The sequence below is a fragment of the Rousettus aegyptiacus genome, unplaced genomic scaffold (assembly GCF_014176215.1).
Source record: "Rousettus aegyptiacus isolate mRouAeg1 unplaced genomic scaffold, mRouAeg1.p scaffold_m13_p_9, whole genome shotgun sequence".
Lineage (NCBI taxonomy): Eukaryota > Metazoa > Chordata > Mammalia > Chiroptera > Pteropodidae > Rousettus > Rousettus aegyptiacus.
The window spans coordinates 73,767,262-73,784,924 of NW_023416312.1; the positions used below are offsets into that span (position 1 = coordinate 73,767,262).

The 17,663-nt window shown below is 40.3% G+C and overlaps 1 protein-coding gene and 1 non-coding gene across 2 annotated transcripts; both read right to left on the reverse strand.

Annotated features, from left to right (window-relative positions):
• Positions 1–8,978: 8,978 nt before the first annotated feature.
• Positions 8,979–12,994, reverse strand: RPL39 (ribosomal protein L39). Its single transcript, XM_016137426.2, has 3 exons — positions 12,867–12,994; positions 11,280–11,383; positions 8,979–9,232 (listed from the first exon to the last, which is right to left on the reverse strand). Exons 1-3 carry the CDS (start codon positions 12,867–12,869, stop codon positions 9,184–9,186), a joined length of 156 nt encoding a protein of 51 aa, XP_015992912.1. The 5' UTR covers positions 12,870–12,994; the 3' UTR covers positions 8,979–9,183.
• Positions 9,736–9,868, reverse strand: LOC118608154. Its single transcript, XR_004952947.1, has one exon. It is a non-coding gene; the product is annotated as a small nucleolar RNA SNORA69 (small nucleolar RNA).
• Positions 12,995–17,663: the final 4,669 nt, after the last annotated feature.

The following is a 17,663-nucleotide window of genomic DNA, read 5'->3' on the forward strand; positions in this document are numbered from 1 at the left end:
TGAAGTGGTTTGTTAGTGACAGGTTTGCTATATCTAGAAATATGTGAGTTCAGAATACTTCCCTTGGCCCCTATGAATACTTCTCTCTCACTGCACTTATAATACTGTATGATAATGGTCTTTGTGCAAAGCTGGAACTCGGCTTCAGATTTCTTGATTCTGATACTCTGTCCCCAATCTTACACCATGCTATAATGGATTAAAGACGACCACTAGTTCATTGATACTCTTCCCAAAGGCAGGTGGGGTCTATATTCCCTTCCCTTGAATCCAGGTGGGTTCTGTAACTGCTTAGGCCAATAAAACACAGCAAAAGAGATATACTGAGATCATCACACTGTGAGCAGCCCAAGCCACAGTGAGAGTCCCTGTAGGATAAGATGCCATGTGGAGAGAGAGAGAGAGGCCAAGGAGCTTCCACTGCCCCCTCCACCCAGCTGAGGCCTGCCCAAGATCCTGACCCACAAAATGTGATGGAAGCAAAATGTTTTAAGTCACTAAGTTTGGGGATAGTTTGTTACCAGCAATAGATAGTAGAAAGATACATTGTCTCTAGTGTTCTTCAAAATTCCAGTGAAGAGCTGTCTTTCAAAGCACAAAGCTTTTGTTTGTATAAAATGTCACCATTCTGGGATCCCAAAATTATATACTAAATATATGCACATTACACACATATGAATGTCACTTTGGTGATTAAAATATTAAAAATGCATCTCACAGTAGAGCTATATACTGTTTTGGCATCAGTTTTAACCAGACCTTCTACATTTAAAATATGTGAGTTTAGAATACTTCCCTTGACCCCTATGAATACTTCTATCATTGTATTTATAACATTGTATGATAATTGTTTATGTGTCTATCTCCCTGACTAGATCAGTGTTTTTAAAACTGTAGATGCAGCCTATTAATGGGTCATAAAATCCATTTTTAATGAAATAGAATAAAATAAAAATATAAGAATATGTTGTAACAAGTATTAAATCAAGAAACTTGCAGGGGTGTGTGTGGCCACTGCACACATTGTGCGATCCCCAAGAATGGCACCCATGCCTAGCCTATTCATCACTATATCCTCAGCAGCCAGCACACTGTTTGGTATGTATACATTCTATAAATATTTGTTAAATGCCTGAATTTATTCTTGACTGCTCCTATTTGGAAATGAAAATCCTCATCTTTTCGCAATCCTTTACTGTTTCTTAAGAATAGAGCTGGACTCCAGATTACCACTTCCTTCCTAAATGAGGGAATCTTTCAGCAGTTTTTTTGTTATCCCTTCACTTTAAATTTTCAGTTTTCAGTTTGGGCCTGAATATCTACATCAGTGTGAACTTTCTGTTAACTGCTTGCTGAAGCAGAAAATGTCCACCCCCCTCCCCAATCCAGTCAAAAATGAAGAAAACAAAGGAAAGAAGGAAGGGAGGGAGAGAGGGAGAAAAGAAAGGAGGGAAAGGAAAAAAGAAAACATATCGGTTTACAGTTTTATACTGGGAACTCTGAAAGATGAATTGCTACCATTTACTAAGTCCCAACAATAGACCAAGCACTTTTGACACACCATCCCATTTAATTGTCACACAGCCAGTCTCTAGCAGTCTTACTAACCCCCATTTCACACATCCTCAGGGAGGTTAAGTAACTCCCCTAAAGTTGCCAAGCTAGTAAATGAAAGATATGTGATGAGATTTCCATGTCCCTCTGCTACCCCCACACAATTAACCAAAGCACCTAGAAGGAGGGGTTATGCTAAGACTGAACAGCCTAGAAATAATACAGTTTCTCTATAGACACACCTTAAGGTTGGTGTTTATGATGCAGACATCATAGGTAGAGCTCAACACCTTTTGGCAATTTGTAAAAATACCAGGAACTGACTCTTCCATCAGCATGTCTCCTTGAGTGTCACACTTGAAAATACACATGCTGAAACTATATTTAGAGAACCCTAAAGATTCCACCAAAGAACTGTTAGAACTGATAAATGGATTTGGTAAAGTAGGATACAAAATTAACACTCAGAAATAGTTGCATACACCAATAACAAACTATCAGAAAGAGAAATTAAGAAAACTATCTCATTTAAAATTGCACCCCCTCCAAAAAATAAATTTAACCAAGAAGGTAAAAGACCTATATTTGGAAAATTTTAAGACACTAAAAAGAGAAATTAAAGAAGATACAAATAAATGGAAGCATCTGCTCATGGATAGAGAGAATTAACATTGTTAAAATGTCCACATTACGCAAAGCAATCTATAGATTTAATACAATCTATATCAAAATACCAATGCCATTTTTCACAGAACTAGAACAAATAATCTAAAATTTATATGGAAACACAAAAGAACCCACACTGCTACAGCAATCTGGAGAAAGAAGAACAAAGTTGGAAGTATCATGCTACCTGATATCAAACTATACTACAAGGCTATAGTAATCAAAACAGCATGGTACTGGTATAAAAACAGACACATAGATCAATGGAACAGAATAGAGAGTCCAGAAATAAACCCATGCCGATATGGTCATCTAATCTATGACAAAGGAGGCAAAAATGTACAATGGGATAAAGATGGTCTATTCAATAAATGGTGTTGGGAAAACGGAACAAATACATGAAAAAAATGAAACTGTACCACCTTTTTTACACCATATACAAGAATAAATTCAAAATGGATTAAAGACTTAAATGTATGTCTCAAAACCATAAAGCTCCTAGAAGAAAACGTAGGCAGTAAACTCTCTGACATTGCTCTTAGTAATATTTTTTTCCTGAAATATCAACTTGGAGAAGGGAAACAAAAGAAAAAATAAACAAATGAGACTACATCAAACTAAAAAGTTTTTGCACAGCAAAGGAAACCATCAACAAAACAAAAGACAATGTACTGAATGGGAGAAGATATTCACAATTAAACATCCAATCAGGGGCTAATATCCAAACTATATAAAGATCTCATACAACTTAAAACCAAACCAAACCAAAACAAAACAAACAACCAATCCAATTAAAAAATAGGCAGAGGACCTGAATAGATATTTTTTTCAAAGAGGAAATACAGATGGCTGACATATGAAAAAATGCTCAATGACACTAATCACCAGAGAAATGCAAATTAAAATCACAATGAGATATCGCGTCACACTTGTTGGAATGACTATCATCAATTAATCAAAGAACAATAAGTGTTGGTGAGGATGTGGAAAAAAGAGAGCCCTTGTGCACCATTGGTGGGATTGCAAATTGGTACAGCCACTATGGGAAACAGTATGGAGGGTCCACCAAAAATTAAAAATAGATCTACATTATGATCCAGCAATCCCACTTCTTAGTATTTATCTGAAGAAAACAAAATAGTAATTCAAAAAGATATATGCATTCCTATGTTCACTGCAGCATTATCTACAATAGCCAAGATATGGAAGTAACCTGTGTCCATCAATAGACAATTAGGTAAAGAAGAGGTGGTACATATATACAATGGAATATTACTCGGCCATAAAGAAAGAATGAAATCTTACCATTTGGGACAACATGGATGGACCTAGAGGGTATTATGCTAAGTGAAATAAGTCAGAGAAAGACAAATACTATATGATTTTACTTATATGTGGAATCTAAAAAAAACAAACGTGATCAAAACAAATAAATTCGTAGATACAGGGAACAAACTCATGGTTGCCAGATGGGAGGGGAGTTAGGGGGCTGAGTGAAAAGGTGAAGGGATTAAAAAGTACAAATTGGCAGTTACAAAATAGTCACAGGATGTAAAGTACAGCATAGGGAATATAGTCAATAATATTGTAATAACTATATATGGTGTCAGGTACTAAACTTACCGGGGGCATCACTTCTTAAGTTATATGAATGTCTAATCACTGTGCCATATACCTGAAACTAATATAGTATTGAATGTTAACTAATTGAAAAAAAAATTTTTAGTTAATTTTTTTAATCCCCTCTCCCTAACTTCTACCTCTGACCTTCGGATGTTGCCATCTCCTAAGAAATGGATCTCAGAAGGCAGGACATCTCCTCTCACATGCTCATGGCACACACCCAGGGAGCCTGGCATGCCTGGGGCCTGGTGCACCCTGGGTACGGGCCGTGGCTCCGCTGGGGCTTGAACATAAGACTTTCCGCGTGTAAAGCAGACATGCTAACCTAAACTCTATGGAATCACCTCAAAGAAAAATTTCTTAAAAGAAAATGCATATGTAATCCATTTCATCTCTAGGCTTAGGCATTTGGTTGGTTATTTTGTTTCTTTCTTTTTGTAAATTTATTTAAGCCAAACTGATTACATGTCAGGAAGCAAGATTGCAAATGCTCTCTATTGTTTCATTTTAATGTAAACTTTGTTTTAGATTTACAGAAAAGTTGCAAGAATATTACACAGAGCACCTGCATACCCTGCACTATTTCAAATATGGTTACTTTATTTCTGTAATGTTTTCAGTAGCAACTGTAAGAATGAATTGATGGCAACAGAAAGTCACCTCTACCCCTGTGCTATTTGGAACCCATCAAAATACATGTCTCAGAACACTGAGAGATAGGTGCTGTTGGGCCGTAGTATGCAAGGGCTCTAGCCAGAAGGAAGTTTCACATAAGAATTTGGGAATTGTCACTGAGTCTCTGGAGAGAGTAACATTTGATTCTAGCTTGGAGTCCTGTCTTTGCAGCCCAAACCCAAGAATTAGGTCAAAAGGGTATGTCTTTTTCAAATCCCGTAGCTCAAAGATTTGTCTCATTTGTTTCAGGATTCTCTCTTGTTGACATGTTATCTTTCCCACATCTAAGTATTCTTAGAAGCCTCTGAAATTCCCACAGAAAAGCAAACAAAGACCAACATAAAGGCCTGTAGAAAGCACTGGGTGGAACACATGCAAACAGAAGAGAATAAAGGCCCAGAGAGGTAAGGGATTTCTTGAGGCAACACCAGGACTAGTGCACAGGTCTTGTTTCCAACTCAGAACTCCACTGAAGCCATTGCTCCTGGGGATGTCTGCTCAGCCAATACTACTTTAGTTGGGGGCCGTGCAGCCCACGCAGAGGGTAATCATGATTATACAGGATGCTACCCCTTCAGCTATAACTGATTGACTCTTGACTGGGCCATTCAGGTTCACCCTCTCATGATCATGCTATTGGGATTCAGGGATTCCCACCTATTTCCTCTAGTTGCCCAACCTGAGATGAAGAGGCAATGTTGTGGCCTTGTGCCAAGAGGAGGAGAGGAAGCAGGTCTGCCAAGAGGGACAAGAATAAAGCAGACATGCAGAAAGGTGCTGTAAGAAGGTCCCCGAGAGAAGAGCTGCTTGCCTGGCTTCTCAATGGCTTCCAAAGCCCTGGTTCTGGTTCTTCTTGAAGCCTGGCTGCTCCCTGACCTTCGGTTCCATGAGACATCTTTGATGGTTTATATTAAATTCCTCTCTTTTGCTTAAAAAAAAGCAATATATGTGAATGGCTTTATTCTAACCCTGAAAATTAAGTTTAATTTTCCTTTTCTTTAAAAAATTTCCAGATTATAAACACATACTCATTATAGAAATTTGAGCTTTATTCTCATTAGAAAAGCATTTTTGTTCTATCTATACATCCTAATCAAAATCAAAACTAAATCACCTGTAATGAGATGCATACATATTTCCAACAAAGGATATGAACAAAGACGTTCATAGCAGCACTATTCATCAAGGCCCCAAACTGGAAATTATGCCTATCATTAGGAAAATGGGGAAATAAATTATGGTGCATTCACACCAGAACCCGATACAACAATGAAAACAGATCATGTACAACTGCACACAACTCAGGTTAGTCTCATGTGATGGTGAGCAAAAGATGAAAGACACAAAAATGAAGTTTATCATTCCACATATATAAAATGCAGAAACAGGCAAGACTAATCTATGCTGTTAGAACAGTGGTTACACTTGGGGGTAATGGTGACTGGAAGGGGACCCAAGGAGGGGCTTCTGGGATGCTGATCGTGTTTTGCTCCTGTTGTGGGTGGTAGTGACACCTGATACAGCCTGTGAAAATTAAGAGCTTATACATATACACATTTAAGTATACTTTCCTGTGTTATAAATTCAATGGAATTTTTTAAAAAAAACAGCCTATAATTTCAGTATTGATAGTAGTGAGCTTTAATATCAGAGGGGGGGGGTGTTAACTTTTAAACTTTCCCTTTGTATTTGCTTCTTCTAGAAAATGACACTGGCCTGACCTATGTAGCTGTTTGCTTTTCAGTGTTTTCCTATCACTTTCTTCACTGCTACTTTATATGAATCTTTGTATTTATGAAACAGCTCCAAAATCTATCATCTGCTCTGCTGGAATCTAAATTATTCAACTTGACCAAGAGAATACAGCATCATTTAGGCTCAAGGCTGAGAGCCTCATCCTACCCTGCTGCTTCTGCCAGTCTCCATCAGCAGCTTTAGAAAAGCAGCCTCAAGTAGCCTGTCAGTGACTACCGTCTCTGCCTGACTTCAACGATGACCTGCTTCTCCCCACTATTTTCAGCCCCTGTTATCTCATTTTAGCTCTACTCAGCATACAGCACATGTCCGCTGGCAAGAGATCAGCATCAAAACTTTGATCTTGCTCACTCCCCATTCCTCTTCTCCCTTTTCTAGTCAGGTACTAAAGTGCTTTAGTGCATTATTACATTACATCCTCACAGTCGTCTGAGAAAAGTCCCACTGGGCTCATGCACAGATGACACTGAGGCTTACAGCTGGTGAATGGTGAAGAACAAGATTTCAACTTGCCAACTCTTGACTACCACTCTGCTGCTGCCTGCTTCTCAGAAGGATGTCAAGAGATGGGCAGTATCACCACAGGGTTGACTGCATATCTTGCAAAAGCCAACATTTTATGCCGTACTTGTGTGTAAATATAAATCCTAAGCTCCTATTATACCCCTCAGGAGAAACAGAATATAGTCCTTCACAGATGAGCAAACCCCTAATTGTACAAACTAGCAAGGGGCCACTGGAACCAAGTTCCAGGCTAAAAAAAAACCCTATACCCAGCCAGACAACACTGACGTCCATGTCACTCTCTCTTTCAACTGTAATCTTACCTATTCAAGGTCTAGAGAAACCTCACTTTGTCATTAATGTGACCTTGACCATGTCACAATCTCTCTGGGCCTGTGAGAATGTCCTAATCTACCCTGAATAATGAGGTTAAGGCATTTATTTACTGGCTTTTAAAATAAATGTAAATAACAAAAAATAAAAACAGTGAGAAGAGTGGTGTTTTGCATTTCTTGCAGATCTCTTTACTATCTGGCTTAGTAGTAGACAGCTAAATTCTCTTATCTACTGCATTCAGTCTGTTGTCATATAACCTCAAAACTGCTGAGATCTATCATTATATACCATGTGAATCAAGTTCCAATTATGAGAAACCACACACCAGTAATTTAAACAAGGATAATGTAATATAAAGAATAGCTAACTGCTGGAAAGAATAAAAGAACTCTAAGGTATGATGAGATAGTGTCTGCTGAAAGCAGCTACTTCCTGTGGATCTGAGAGAAAAGTGAATGAGCCCTTCTCCTCCCAGATGAGATGCAGACATAAATGGCTACAAGAACATGCTACCCTCCAGAGGTGGCTAAGAAACAGGCTGGAGAGTACTTATCACTGAAATACAAGAGCAACCTTCCACTGTGCTAAAATGCTGCCAGGATGCCTGACTGCTTGCTGATATGCTTGAAAACAAACACCCAAACAATCCCTGCTTCTTCCAGCCTGTTACTCTCAGGCCCCCTCTTGGCAGAGTCCAGCATCAAGTCAAAGGGAAATAAAGGACAGGTATTTCTGACACCTCAAAATGGTTAATTTTGTCTCACTGCAAGTTAACTGTATCAGATCCCTGTGCTTTGGACTTAAGTTTTAGCATGGTAACATTTACCAACTGCTGTTCACAGGAGCAGCTGTCTTTGAATATGGAGGCAACACTGATGCAAGTAAGAGTAAATTTTTGATATCTAAGGGCAGGTAGAAGAAATTAAAATGTGTTCCAAAGATCCCAGGTTCCTGGGTTGGTTGCTATTCTGTAGCTCATTCTTTCACACTTCTGGTAAGCAGAGTGGTCCTTCCTAAGGAGTATGGCCATCTGAGCCTCCTAGTATAGTTGTTAAGTAGTGACCCCTTTGCTGTGTAACTCCACCACTTGCTACACACTGTACATAGCATCCAACATCGCTTGCCACTTGCCTTCTCAGGTATGTCTAGAACAGGCTCCATACAAACTGAGTAGGGAGTTACCACCAAACTTGGTTCCCCTTTCCTTGGCTGCAGTTTCTAATTCCACAGCTAATGAGAGCTGCCACTCGTTGGGAGACCTTGGGCAAATCTGACTGGATGCTTGTTTTTCTTTCCTTCAAGGCTCACGTGGTCTCCAGAGAGCAGTGAGACTGAAAGGCGTGCAGGAGAATTTTAGGCCTAGCTTTGTCTGGACACTTATTGCTTCCTACCTGTCCTAGGCATTTGCTATGACTTGCCCATTATTAGCCTAACATACATTTGTCTCCCAAATGACTAATCCCAAGTACTTGGCCTGGTATGTAAATGTCCTGTAAATTTTAACTTAGTGTAAAAATATACTTCTGATTTTTTCCAACCATTTAAAAATGCAGAAATTTAGTACACAGGCCAAACAGAAACACGCAGCATAATTTTGTCAACTCTTGGGGTTCAGAAGATTCCCACTCTGTATTGAGGACTGGCATCACAGGAAAGCACATAGAGATATTAATTTTAAGAATGTGCTACCTTCAGGTATGAGGATGACATAGATGTGTTTTCCATAACAAAAGGTTTAAAAGCCACTAGTTACAAGGAGCTATTACAATGAAATTAAATTTTGAAAATCAGTTCCTCACTCACACTAAGTACCCGGTAGCCAGAATATCTGTATCATCAAACACTTCACAAATCAGAATACAACGGCAATTTTAAAAAGTTTCACATATTTATTACTGAACCAACCTACTAGTGCAGAAGCCTATTACACAAAGAAAATCATTTTTCCCCAATAATTTCTCAGTAAAACATGCCCAACTGTCCAGATAGTAGTGATCTTCTCAGTACTTTGGTGAGATTTAAGCAACCTGGATACAGCAGAAATATGTGTGCCATCTCATGTGTGATTTCTTACAGACCCAGCTTGGTTCTTCTCCAGTGTCTCCTCTTGGAGTTGTACCTACACAGAAGGAAATTACAAGTCACAAAGGCAATCTGAGCTCAATTTAGCTACTCTCATTCACCATAAACATTGCCTTTAAGTACCATAAAATCCTCGAAAGGCAAAGGGTCTTGTTTTCCCTTCAACAAATTTGGAGTTCTTTTTGGGGAGTAAAAAATGATTTGCTAGATGTATTTAACTAGTCAAATCAAATTTTTACCTCTCAAAATGATTCCACGCAAGGAAAACACACAGGTTCTTCTTGAGACAGGGGTAGTAGGGAAGCTCTCTCCCCTCCTCCCCAAGCGTACACTCACCCATCTTTGATTCCACATCCCTGGGACAGAACCAGATTACATATACATTTTCATTCTCTCCTTCCGAACTACATCAAAAAACAGTGGCTTCTACATAATGGGTCACACGTACATAAAAGTTCCTGCATACTTTTTTATAATAGATTAAAACCCTCAATCACTTCAATACAAAGCAAGTGATTTGTAGAACTAAGGCCATCTCAGAATTGTCCATGTCAATCTGTAATGATTTTACCCTCATACAGGCAAAATCAAAAATGATCAACACAAGATTTTCTTTCAGCAGGATAATGGCAGCACTTCCACCAAATGAAGCACTGTAATTGCAACCTGCTTTCAATTTAAAAGTTGGAAGACAGCTGACTCAATAAGAACCATTCTGTTGTGACAATTCTCTGGGCCAGAATTGTATTTGTAATACTAAGTACAAAATACCTTCCCAGGTCCAGGAGTCCACAGAGCAAAGAAGCTAATATTAACTGCAGGTACCCTTCTATTAAGCTAGGCACTGAGCTTCATGTTTCTTTCATTCCTTAAAACAACCTGTAAAGGCAGGTCACACCATCATCAGATGGGGACATGACATGTCGATCCATTTAAAAAAGGGCTGATGTTTTCAACAAAAATCCATCGAACTTGTATTAAGGGCTGAACTGCCAAACAAACCACTCCAACAAGTGACTCGATGCTCTTTCCTCAGTATTGCATGATGGCAACACCATGGGCTTTTAAATTCTAGTTGCACCTGTAAGAGTGAGACATCTCCTATATATATTAATATGCATAAATAAAAAAGACCAACAATTGTCACATAAGGCTACAGTGGGGGACAATTTCCACATACCTAACTGGCTAAATGAACTAAGGAAATGTGCCCTCAATTTTAGCCCTGACAATTCATATCTTAAGTTTTCACATCAGCAAATTAATCCCATTTAGATGTGTCATATAATCAAACCAGAGTTCTATACTAGCTTCATGATTTTGTACTCCTGAGCTTCAAAGTCTTCATCTAGCAAGAGGAATTTACTCTAGTGTCAGCTTAAAAATGCTTCGAAAATAATAATTTTGGTAATAACATTTGGTCTCTCCTCGTCTGTGGTCTTCTGGGATCAATTATCTGGGAGAGCCAGAAAATCTTAATACTTCATTTTAAACAAAAAGGTGTTCAGCATAATGGAGGCTGTCACTGGTTGTGAGACCTTGGGCAAATCTCATTGACTGGATGCTTATTTTTCTTTCCTTCAAGGCCCACGTAGTCTCCAGAGAGCAGTGGGACTGAAAGGCATAAAAGAACAAGAGTTTTGAGCCTAGCTTTGTCTGGAGTTGGCCTAGATGACCTTGAATTGGAGGTCCTTTGTAGTAATACTAGTAATGTCTTTGTTCCAAAACCATCAATTCAACTACTTCTGCACTGGAGGGCAATCTTCCATTGTTTAAAAAGATAAACACTTCAAAGATAGATGGAGTGAGCAACATGGTCTTCCCTGCTGGGATTTGTATAAGACAGCCATCCATCTTATGTTCTGGCACAGACTGAAGACAACCAGGAAATTAATAAATGTTGGGGTATCTGCCCCTAAGCCCAGCTATAGGCTGGGTGCTGCCCAGAAGGAAGCACATTTAAAAAAAAAATTCAGCATGGTGGTACAGAACAAATTGGATTGTACGTAACTTTTCGTTATATATTTATGCCCCAAAAGCAATATTTAAAAAAACAAAACAAAACAATAGGGCGGTGTCCTTACCTGATTTTATTACCAGTTTTCATCCGAATCCATTGGGGAATGGGCCGATTCTGCTTTTGTTTCTTGGCTAGGAACCGCTTGATCCTGAAAGTCTTGTGAGAAGACTGGGAAGGAAATGCAATCGATTTAGACTGTAAAATCTGAGCTTGCTTAAAAGATTCAAAGTCAGGAACTCCTTCAAATCCAACCAATACGTGAATGCTTAACATACACCAAAAACAACCCTCTCAATGCCAAACCCCTCACATGTCCTGTTTTGTTACTTGCAACTTCTCTGAAAGCATATTCTGAAATTCCCGTTGTTCAAATAAAAAAAAAGTAGTCAGGGACGTATGTAACCTGCCCCAAAGGAGGATATTAATGTGCAGACTCGAGATTCTAAACCTCTCTATTCCAAGGCTAGGGCGGCCTTCCAGACAACATCGGGGATGGCTAGACCCGGGGAACTTTGTTTTCAAGGAAGAACACGACTTTTAGTAAACCAATGTGTTACTTGCTACTTGCAAGTCAATGGGTCTCAGTGCCCTTCTTTGTAAAAAAAAAAAAAAAAAAAAAAAAAAAAAGGGGTACCCACTTTCACGTGGCATTTCGAATGTACACAAAGTCCCTGAAATTCGTAAGATCTATTCTAACCAGCTGATAATTTTGACATTATTCTATTTTCCACTGTTCCGAGAATAACGTTCCCAATTCCCCTTTGCAGCTTTTGGCTTTCATGAAAAACCCAAGTCATCCAACTAATCCCCCACCAGGGCATTTCGGAGAAATAGTATGAATACTGGTCTAAAGTCGGGCCAGTGTGGCCCGACCCACCCTTTGCATAACAACACGGGCCATTATGAAGGCAAAGACTACACCCTTCTCTCCCAGCTTACAGTAGCAGTTACGAAGTAAAATTTCTGTCAACTAGTAAACCTATAAAACATCAAGGACTAATCCTCTCCATACCTAGAAGCCCATAACTGAAACTTCTTAGGGAACAGTCAGGAAAAACCCAAAACAGTGACTCTCCGCAGCTGCCATTTTATTAAGAACGCCCAAATGGCACTGTAGGTTCAAATTACAGCACTCATGGTTCCAGGTGCTTCCATTAGGTGACGCTCAGTCCCTGAACAAAGGGCTAAAAAATGCTGGAAGCTCAAAACGTGGTAGGCTCTTGGCGGCCAAGTTAAAAACTCGATGAAAAGCAGCCCACATTCTGTTCTCGATGCCTGCCTAGCACATGTCGCGGGAACCCGCAGTCGGGCCACGATTTCTGAGGTGTCCCTCCGACTTCTCTCACTGCTCCAGAATCACAATTTGCTCCGGGAGAAAGGCAAAAGCAGAACTATGCCCGACTGGGCGGCAGCCTGAAACACAGGCACCCGCCTCGGAGCTCGCAGCGCAGCCGGCCCCTTCCCAAGCGCTCAATTGCTCGCTACCTTCCCGCCAGGCCTGCCGACTGCGGCGGTGGCCAAACTCGAACTTCTCTTCAAAATGCCATTAAAAAGGCTCCCACATCTCGATGCAGCCTGGTCGTCAGCCAGCTAGTGGAGACCTCAGGCCCCGGGAAGCCACCCCGGAGCCGATGGTTACGGATGGACTTACCATGACGAGCAAGACTCAACAGCACGCACCACGATGGCGGAGAAAGAGAGGAGGAAGCGGGCGGAAGGACGTGTTAAGAGGCCCCTGCGGAGGCGGGGCTTGGGGACTGACGCTATGCGCTTACAATAGCCTCTTGCCGGGTCCCGCCCCGCCCCACACGCGCTCCATGGAGCTGTGGGAAACCCCGCTTATTCTTGCCAAATGGAATTTATTTTGCATTTTTTCTGTAAGTGGGTCTTCGGAAGCCGGTCAGTGTGACAGGGGCACCTGCTTTGTTGGCGAGACCGAAAGCCATGCTAAATGCCGAAATAGAAACTCTTCCAAAGGCAGAGGGAGCAGAGTGGGCGGAGCTAGCGCCAAGGGAAGGCGGCCGGAAGTCAAGTCCGGGGCGCAAGGGTCTCGCGTTTGGTCGGGAGCACGCTGTGCCCCAGTGTTCAGAATGGCGTTTCTGGACAGCTGGAAGTACGGTTGACCCTGAAACAATACGGTTTTGAACTTTTTTTCGCTAAATGTGTATCCCGGGGTTTCGCATGTATGGATGCAACCAAAACTATTTTTAATCCAGAGTTTGGAATCCTGGGATGTGGATGGGGAGGTCCCACTGTATCCATTCTCCCACGCCACTTTACATAAGGGACTTGAGCATCCTTGGGTTTTGGTATGGGGGTCCTGGAATTAATCCCGCATAGATACCAAGGGACGACTGATTTTTGGGGGAGTCAAAAGTTATAGGCAGGTTTTTGACTGCATGGGGGTTGGCCTACCACCTGCCCCACCCCTGTTCTGTTGAGGGGTCAGCTGTAGTGTTGACCTGGCTGAATGATATGGGACAGGAAGGGATAGTGGTTTTGAAGGAAGCGAGAGAGGTGGGCGACTTTCTTTAAGCAAGTTTTTCTATCTGAATTTCTTCAGGCAGGTAAAGGGGCCGGATGGGTTGGGTTGCCGATCAAGGTTTTAAGCTAAGAAAGTTCTGGACAGAACCAATTCCTTGGCTGCTAGGAAGCCTAGACTGACTTTCTAGTCCACATTTGGCAAAATGTGCAGGAATTAATGGCACACAGTTTGGCTGTTAATATTTCCATTTTTCTCCCCATTTAAAAACAAACAACTATGCATCTTTGCAGTCTCCTCTAGCATTTTTGCACTAATAGTTTTTTAACCTGGGGTCTGCAAAGGTCCATGTATAGAATTCACAGGGTACATGAACTTGGATAAAAAAAAAAATTCACAACTTCGTTTTCATCGAACTCTGAAATGTAGTGCATTCTTTATTTACAAATGTAGGCAAAAAACTAAAGTGGCATTTGCAGTACCTGTGTTTTATCACCAATAGAAATCTAAGATTTTATATCACGTTGAAGTTGGTGACATGGAGGTGGAAAAATAATTCACCCCTCCCCAATCTTTCTAAATTCTTCTGACTAGACTAATAATCAAATTAATATGAGACATTAACTGGAGAAAATGGTCAAGTTTACTATATATGTACATACAAGGGGTTCCATAAGAATATAAGATCCAAGGGACACACTGGGCAGTTGAGGCTTATATGTCATTCTGGACTAAGGAGAGTGAGGCAGGGCCTGAGGCATTCAAAGGGAAAGTAAGCAATTCCAAGGTAGATGAGAAAGAGCAAACGTGGTAAATAAATTCTTCCCTGGCCACCCAGAAACAATGAGTCTAACAAACAGGCTTTCATGTGTTCTTCTTTGCCACACTTAGATCATATGCTAAGTTAATAGCTCTCTTTCTTTAAGCAAGTTTTTCTATCTGAATTTCTTCAGGCAGGTAAAGGGGAAGGGTTAAAAAAAAAAAAGCTCTTTTTTAGTTTGTTAGACTTTGTTTTCAGCTTGTAATAATCTGCATGCCAGGATGGCACATTCTGAGGAGACTCATTCTGGACCCCTACATTACATATGTCTTGAAATATTATTTATATGCTCATCAATTGTTTGAAGTTACAGTAGTTATTAGACCCACAAGTAGAACTGTGTTAAGTAGCCCAAGTGTTGCTATAGCACCCATTTCAGAAAATATTTTGATAGCTATATTGCAGTGTAATTGGTTTTCTTTGTAATCCTATGTACTTTCTTTAAAAAAAAAAAAGTAAGTCTATAAACTGCGTCAGACTGCCAAAGGGTTCTCTGGCATAAAAATGGTTACAAATCCTTAAATTGGAATATCATGACAGATGGTAGAACAAACAAGGCAGGAGGCTTTGGAAATAGTCTGAGCAAGAAATGATGGTGGCCCAAAACAAGGTGGTCTCCATAGTGTTGAAAAGGAAGAAATAAAATCAAGAGATTATTGTGACATAAAATTAACAGGATTTCCCCCACATTTTTGCCTTGGGCAACTGGATGCTGATGCCTTAGGTTTAGAGAGGGACTACAGAAGCCATAGGAAGTTTACACCTAATCGAATAATTACCGTTTTTTTAACAGCAAAAGTTTTTTTTTATATTGACCCCATCTATTTTTAAAATCAGACCCTCATCGAGATAATTTTACATTTAATTGAAGTGAGAGACCTCAGGCTTCGTAACCTGCATTCTGTCTGTCTGTCTGTCTGTCTCTCTCTCTCTCTCTGTCTCTCTGTCTCTCTCATCTATCTATTTATTTATTTGCTTATGAAACAGTCTTTTCTTTTTGGTAGCTAAAGGAGCAGCAAAAAAGCCATTAATTGATGAAATTATTATCTTCATCATAGCTACCATTACCTCAGATTTAGGATGCTACTGACACTGTTAAGAGCTTGTATACATCATCCTTTAAATTTATTTTTTTAAAAATTTGTAACTGGAAATTTGAACCTGTTATTCCCCTTTACCTTCCTCCCCTTTTGCAAATTTTTCAATTACAGTTGACATTCAATATTACTTTATATTAGTTTCAAGTGTACAACATAGTGGTTAGACATTTATATAATTTACAAAGTTCATCCTTTACATTCTTACAGCTTTTATAGGGCACTTCTTGTCCTTCTAGATTTTCCTTCTGCCTTGCATGGCACCTGGCAGTGCTGAGCTGATCGAGAAGGGAAGTTTTCAGTGGTGAGACACCCAGTTGGAAGAATGCACAAGAGGCTGACATGAGAATGAAACAGCAGGCACCAACTTTATTGTGGGGGGGTGCACTTCTGTTGCAGGAAGTGCAGTCTATTGCAGTGAGTGGGCTTCTGCTTCTGCTCTTCTGTTCCCCTTTCTTTGTCTCCCCTTCTGCTCCCCAGGGACTGCATGGCTCCACACATATCAGAGTACAATAGTGGCATTCAGCCACACATGTGCAATACGATAAGCTGAATTATGTTTACGTATTTTAGGTGCAGGCACCCTACTACACTAATGTAACATACTAAATCTAGGGTCTTATTCCTAACTGCAAACCTGGGTCACAGCCAGACCTGAGACCAGCCAGGCCTGGGACCCACACAATCCTTCTCAGTTTCTTTTTCTGATTCTTCCTTATCACTTATTTTTAACATTGGGAGAGCCCTGAGGTTCAGTTTTGGACCTCTTTTCTGTATACACTCATTCTAGTGATCTCATCCAATATCATGGCTTTAAATCTTCTCTTGGTTGACAACACTAAATGTTATCTCCAGCCTGGACTTTTCCTCAAACTACCACCATGTCGATATCTCTACTTGTATGTCTGATTGATTCCTTACACTTAATACATCTCAGACAGAACTCCTGATGTTTTCACCCCCAACTGGGTCAGAGTGCTCTCCATGTCAGCAGATGGCATCTCCATTCTTCCTATTGCTCAGGCCAAAATTTACCTTCCACTCTTTCTCTCAAATCCCACATTTGATTTGTCAGCAAATCTAATCAGTTTGCCTTTGAAATTTTTCCAGAATATGATTACTTCTCATCACTTCTACCCTCTCTCACCTAGATTATGTTAAGGGTCCTCACTGGTTTCCCTGTTTCTGCCCTGGCTTCCCTACAGAAGCCAGAGTGATCCTTTCAAGACCTAAATCAGATCATGTCCTTCTGTTCAGCACCCTCCAATGGCTCCCTATCACGCTCCTAATAAAAAGTTAAAGTATTTGCAATGGCCTAAAAAGCTCAACCTGGTTGGACCCCATTACTTTTCTAATCTAACCTCCTGTTACTCTCCCCTTAACTCACGTTGAAGCCACACTGATCTCTTTGCTCTTCCTCAAATACGCCAGACACAGTACTTTTCATAGCCTTAGCACTAGGTTTTCTGTCTGGGACTCCATTCCCCCATGGCTGATTTCTTCACCTTCTACAAGGCAAGGCTCAAATGTCGCCACTTCAGAGACACCACTTGCTGAACACTCTGTATCTCCCTTCCTGGTTTTGTTTTTCTCAATAACACTTATTACCTTCTAACATGTCACAACACTTATTTGTTTATTGTCTAATTCCCCACTGGCATTAAGCTCAATGAGGGCAGAAATTTGTTTTAACTGTTTACTTTGAAATAATCATAGATTCACAAAAAACCACATAGAAATATACAAAGTAGTCCTGTGCACCCTTCAGCCAGCCTTCACCAGTATTAATGCCTTACATAATTATCGTACAATATCAAAACTAGGAAATATATGATAGAACAATTTGAAGAGTTTATTGAGATTATACCAGTTAGGCATGCACTCATTGGTGTGTGTGTGTAGCTCTGTAGTTTTATCATGTGTAGCTTTGTGGAACTACCACCACAAAAAATACAGAACTATACCATGACCACAACACTCCATTAAGGCAGAGATTTTTTTTGTCAGATTTGTTTGCTCCTGTACCCCCAGCATTAAGAGCCAAGCCTG